Source organism: Odontomachus brunneus, unplaced genomic scaffold (genome assembly GCF_010583005.1).
Source record: "Odontomachus brunneus isolate Ranch 3 - 2012 unplaced genomic scaffold, Obru_v1 Obru_scaffold_078, whole genome shotgun sequence".
Lineage (NCBI taxonomy): Eukaryota > Metazoa > Arthropoda > Insecta > Hymenoptera > Formicidae > Odontomachus > Odontomachus brunneus.
Window position 1 is genome coordinate 1,126,028 of NW_022639528.1, and position 6,488 is coordinate 1,132,515.

Here is a 6,488-nt window from a genome sequence, read left to right on the forward strand (position 1 = left end):
TTTCTTATATTTTACGCACCATTTTTTAGTAGAGACTAATTTCATTTCTCTGAACAACTCAATTGTTGCCTGAAAATCACACAATTTCTTGGCAAGAAAATAAATTTAAACGATTCGACATGTCACTGTTAGACAATTAAGAAACACGTTTATACGCAGCACTCTTCTCGGCCAAGCAAAATAGCTTGAAAGGATAGTCAAGGACATGACTCTAACAATATACATCATCGATAAACATCATTGCAACATTGCGTGCGCTCATACATAGAGTGATCCGAGACAACTTCCTGTCTTCCTAATCATATTCTTCAACAAATTTTAAGACCAAATATTATTCAATATTATTAATTATGTATTTTAGAGTACACAACAGAGTATAAAACAGTATACGTGTATGCGTGGGGGAAAGGCGGAACCCCTACACTTCTTTTCAAAACCAATCAATTTGTTTAAAAAAATTGTTTAATTTTTTAATCGTACAAAATCCTTCTAGTATACTTCTTTTCTATCTAAAAGCGACCTAATTATATCAAAATTTGACATGAATCGGAGCATGATTTCGGAAGTTTAGCCATTGAGGCTATATGTATGTATTAGTGGTAAATCTTCGGAGTTTGGCCGATATTGATAATATATTATGACTTTGATGAATATAGTTCATGTTATATGCTGCGATTTATCTATAACATTGTCCACTTTAAAAAATATAAACGACGATACATTTTCTCTCTATGTAACCTCGCTGATTAATTATTTGCCCGATAATAATAGATTATATTTGTAACGAATTTGTATTATATACAAATATTATTATATATAATATTTGTCACGAAACGCTAAAGAAGAGCAAAATTCTCACAATTCTGCATGCAACGATGGCACTTAATAAACAGTCGTGGTGTCGACCATGCAGGTATCAATTATAATGTCTCTACCGAAACGGTCGTACAAGTCGTACGATATTCCGGTCATTCTTAGCGCGACTATCTGATTCTTATTTCGTGATTATTTCGTGATGTGGGATGTAAAGTTCATTTTCGTGAAATAAATTTGATTTATTTGAAGTAAAATTTATTCCTGTGATTGTGTGAACTTTATATTCCACAAATAAGTTTTCAAGTATTTTTTCTCAATAAATGAACAATTTCGGTCCGTCTCGATCAAGATTGCTGAGTTCTAACTATTCCTGAAAAAAAGACGACGTAACTTCGTACGCGGAGCCCGTAAACGAAACAATTTCGTCTTTTCACGAATAATTTGCTTTGACACACTTCTTATTGGTGGACGATTCTCAATGATATCTGGTACACACAATTTATCTCTATTTCCCGTTCATTTTATGTGACACGAAAAGCCGGGATTTGGTTTCCCAATTTCGGTCTTGAACTTAGTATTTTCGGCAGCGTTAGTTTTGATTCTGTGTGTGTAACTCTCGAGATCTAAACTCGAGATCGGGCCAAGATCGAAAGGGAATTTGCACATCTCTCATTTAACGTGTACCTTATTCTCTTGAACCTTCTCCACTGTTCTCTTTCATAAAAGCAGCTCGAAACGAATGACTATGCCTATCATGAGTTAAATATCAAATGGAACAGTTTTTGAACGGATATTCTGTGGGAAAATATGAAAGGAATAAAATAAAGTAATGACCGTCGTATTTTAACGGAGTCTTTAACTGTTGAAAATACACACTTCCAATATTCACCTGACAGACGTGAGAGACGATGCGTGTTATCGTGTTGATGAAATAATTATTTGCAAAACCTGAACGTATCATTAGATTGTAGATCGATCTTTTCATATTCATTAAGGCTCCTGGGGAGTCGTATCATCCATCTCTTTTTAATGACGTTAGAAGCGAGAAAACGCATGCTAAAAATTCCTGCAAAATACGTCGAGATAAACAGATATATCCACAAAACGACATTTGCGATCGATTAAGTACACCTCTAAAATAAGATGATACGACTTCCCAGGAGCCTTAACAAGAAGCACCGGTAATCTCCACAAATAAACGAAGGGAATAAAACCAGGAACATACACGCGATCTGCTTGATAGTCTGTTATTAATAAGTGTATAATCACACAGTAGATTGCAAACAACATTATAATAACGTAGATCACAGTGAAGCAACGAAGACGGAAATGCTCAAACGTATAAAGGCAATCGCACACTCGGCGCGGATTCTTATTCCGCTGCTTTCCCGTGGCAATCGTTCCACAAGTTGCTCCGCGTTTTCATCCTTGATCCTTACGTGAGCCTCGCGGAGATTTCTTCTCGCGACGGCGAAACCGTTCGAGTCGACCAGCTAGTCAGAGGCAGGCGTCAACTACTTGTCCCCTCGATTTCCTGACACTCGGTACTTGTCCAATATATATATTCAAATTGACCTAGAAGTATATGCAACTAGTGATCTTTCCATAGAAGAATGGCGCTCGTGACGAGTTACTGGGTCCTGGACGGTATGATACTGCTGACGGCTGTCATAGTGGCTGCTTATCTCTACATGACCCGCAACTTCAAGTACTGGAAGAAACGCGGTGTTCTGGAAATAACACCGGTGCCGTTCGTAGGCAACTTCACGGAATGCATGCTCATGCAGAAGAATCCGGGATACTTCATGAAGGATCTCTACGAATACGGCAAAGGGACGCCTTACATAGGCTTTTACGTTTTCGACACGCCGTGCCTGCTGGTGCGCGATCGTGAGCTCGTCAAGAACGTCTTGGTGAAGGATTTCAATTATTTCTACGACCGACACGGCACGCCGGACACGAACGATCGGCTGGGCTACGCTAATCTCTTCTTCATCAGAAATCCTGCTTGGAAAGTTCTCAGGACGAAATTAACGCCAGTTTTCACGTCCGGCAAGCTGAAAAAAATGTTCGAACTGATGCTGGAGTGTGCTGATAATTTAGACATATATATCAACTCGTTGGGATTGGAGGGTAGGTGCTGAATTATTTTTGAAGTATCAATAAGATACGTTTTAATTTAATGATCTAGGAAAGAGAGAGAAAGAGAGAGAGAAACAGTTTGCAAGGAAGAAGTAAATTTCACTGAATCGTGGCAGCATAATGCCGATTCAAAATCTGTTGAAGTGTATAAAAGAAAGTATGCTCGATTTTTGCGATTGAAATGCACAATTTGGTCAACGCGAGAAATTATAAACGTCCAAAGTTTATTCATTTCGAGGAATATGAAGGAAAATACAACTACAGCTCAACAGGTCGTATCGTAACGTTTATGCCGATAGATAATTCAAAAACGTTGGATGTGAAGGAACTAATCGCCAAGTTCACCACGGACGTGATTGGAAGCACCGCTTATGGGCTCAACGTGAATTCCTTGAACAACCCGGATGCCGAGTTCCGAAAACACGGCAAGAAGATCTTCCAATACGACTTTGTGCGCAGCTTTGAGATACTCGCGGTGTTTTTCCTACCGACCATAGTTCGTTTGGCCGGCATACACATGTTCGGTAAGGAAAGTTCCAATTTTCTGCGCAAGGCTTTCTGGGAGACGATGCTGCAACGCATGCAGTCCGGCCAGAAGAGAAACGATCTGATCGATGCTCTCATTGAGCTGAAGAAAACTCACAGCGACCAAAATCTGGAGGGATTCAGTAAGCGAAATGACAATATATACGCATTAATTCACGACTTCTCTCAATCTCGCAAAAATTCCAAAATTACGTCACATAAAAATGAGGAAAGAATAACAGCTTGACGATCAAAGACGATAAAATTAGGAGAACCAACAGGTTTGAGTAAATTTGCGCGACTGATCATTCCGATTAAATTCCAACGGGAATATATTGTGTTTTTCTTTTTATATAAATTCTTTTCAATTTTACTATGTTTCTAGTAGTACAGAACTAGACTGTCAGTAAAGTCTATCTCAGGTAGAACACAAAGTCATATAAAAGTAAAAATGACGTCAAATGATATAAAAGTAATGTCATTTTAATATCAAACGATACTATTTTCATGACAATTTTATGACAATGATGTCAAAATGATATCAAAATGATATCATCTCGACATCAAAATGATTTTCTATTCTACCCGGGATCTTGCCAAAGAATTTACATTTCTTTTAAACAGTAAATTTCGTTAATAACATCAAATTTTTTTAATAGCAAATTTTTTTAATAATATTTGATGTTATTTATATTTCAGTTCCTAAAATATAAATAACATATCAAAAATAACACATCAAATATTTCACTAATAAATAATAAATAAATAAATTCTACAATAAGTTATCACAAAATGTTGATTAATCTCTCGGTTACACAGTTCTACAGTAATTTTTACTGTGAAATTCTCTTCGCGTATACGGAATAAAATTCTAGAATTCGATGGAGATGACTTAGTGGCGCAAGCAGCAGTCTTCTTCGCAGCCGGTTTCGAGACCTCCTCTACGGTAACAGCTTTTACATTGTACGAGCTCGCCATACACCCTGAAATTCAAACCAGACTACGGAAGGAAATCGTCAACGCGCTCAAAGAATCCAATGGAGACATCTCGTATGATATGGTATATAAATATCATCCTCTTTGCATAATTTCTATAGCAACAGTTACGAAAATAAATTGCTATGTATTAACGACGAATCGATTTTCTCCCTGAACTGTCCTCAAGGATTACTCTTCCTCCAATTACCCTCAAAGAACAAACCTCGAAATTTTAGCACGATTAATGCAAACAATCTCTGTCTATTATCAGACTATGTCGTTACCGTATCTTGACATGGTGGTCTCGGAAACGTTGAGGAAGTATCCGACGCTGCCGTTCTTGGACCGCAGGACAATGGACACTTACAAAGTGCCAAACTCCGATCTCGTCATCGAGAAGGGCACGCCGATCTACATCTCGATGCTCGGCATGCACTATGATCCGGAATACTTCCCTGATCCCGAGAAGTACGATCCGGAACGATTCAACGAGAAGAACAAGCGCAACATACCGGGGGGCGTCTACTTCCCGTTCGGTGAAGGTCCGCGCTCATGTATAGGTGAGAAGATCGCTTCTAATTTCGTTATTAAGGGCGAGGGTGATCTCGATATACGGAATTAGAATGTATTGTTCAATTATAGTCTTCGTTAGTCGTCTCGTCGTCTTCGACAGTAGAGACGCGTGTGAGTTATTTAATTCTTGAATTGTTTCATTACTTTATTTTTTATAACACGTTATGCGTCCTGCAGGCACTCGCTTCGGGCTTCTGACGACAAAACTGGCGCTCATCAAGATTTTCAGCAAGTGCGAGGTGATACCGAGCGAGAAAACCATGATACCGATGATACTCGACCCGAAAGCCGCCTTCGCGTCGCCGTTGGGCGGCAAGATACAACTCAACATTCAGAAAGTCAGTGCTAACTAAGACTCAATAGTGCAATCGTTTTTATCGTCTTAACATATAGCTCTTAAGATATCGTCTAGTGTTTTAAGCGTACGATATCCATCGTATGAATTTGTAATGACTAATTGGGAAATATATTTGATATTTGGCTGTGTAAACGGTTCCGAATTTTATTTCGATCGCGCACGAGGAAATCTTGGTTGGTGGACATGAATCCGTTCACGTTTAGCCACTTTACCTCAATCGATCACGATTTCGTGATTACCTACCTTTCAAGTACACTGAGAAAAGAAATACTTGAAAATTTATCTGTGAAATATATAGTTTATTCGCAAAAGCAAACCTTTGTATCCCGTACAAATGTTTTTTTCTCGCATATCCTACACTGAGAAAAAAATATTTGAACATTTCTTTGTAGAATGTAAAGTTTATTTCTCTGTAGGGGGGAGGATATAACGTTTACTTCTATGAAATAAAATTTGTTTCTGTGAATCAACTTTTATCTTACACAAGTAAATGGTCAAATATATTTTGTGTTATTTCTCCGTCTGAGAAAAAATACTTGAAAATTTATTTGTGGAATATGAAGTTTATTTCTGTGAAATAAACTCTTATCCCATAAACATATTTTCAGATACTCCATTCTCAGTGTACGTCCACATAAGTCTACGTACACTGAGAAAAAACACTTATTACTTATACTTACTAAATATTACGGAATTTATTTCCGCGAAGTGAGAAATTTGGATCGGTTGGTTCCGCGAAGTGAGGTTTATCTTTTTCTATAAAATAAATATTTATCTCACAAATAAATTTTCAAGCATCTTTTTCTCAGTGCACATATTCCGATTACTTCTGTGACCAATTGCCGAAGGAAATTAATCGATAGACAAGGAGGAATTTTCTCAGATATTTCTTTGTCGCCGGCAAAATGATTATTTTTTCTTTATTCGTCTCGACACTGTAAATATATATATATATGTATATAGGAGGGCAGCCATGAGCAGCCGGTCACACGCTCTGAGAAATGTGTAGAGACATATATATATATATATATATATATATATATATATATATATATATATATATATATATATATATATATATATATATATATATATA

The 6,488-nt window shown here is 37.3% G+C and overlaps 1 protein-coding gene across 3 annotated transcripts; it reads left to right on the forward strand.

Moving 5' to 3' along the window:
* Positions 1 to 2,186: 2,186 nt before the first annotated feature.
* On the forward strand, positions 2,187 to 5,524 carry LOC116847458 (cytochrome P450 6k1-like). Of its 3 annotated transcripts, none has more exons than XM_032822472.1 (6): positions 2,187 to 2,360; positions 2,412 to 2,949; positions 3,258 to 3,626; positions 4,359 to 4,543; positions 4,733 to 5,021; positions 5,212 to 5,524. In XM_032822472.1, exons 2-6 carry the CDS (start codon positions 2,430 to 2,432, stop codon positions 5,385 to 5,387), a joined length of 1,539 nt encoding a protein of 512 aa, XP_032678363.1. In that variant the 5' UTR covers positions 2,187 to 2,360; positions 2,412 to 2,429; the 3' UTR covers positions 5,388 to 5,524. The 3 variants fall into 3 exon arrangements, with proteins under 3 accessions (XP_032678363.1, XP_032678361.1, XP_032678362.1); XM_032822470.1 differs by having other exon boundaries at positions 2,426 to 2,949; XM_032822471.1 differs by having other exon boundaries at positions 2,429 to 2,949.
* Positions 5,525 to 6,488: the final 964 nt, after the last annotated feature.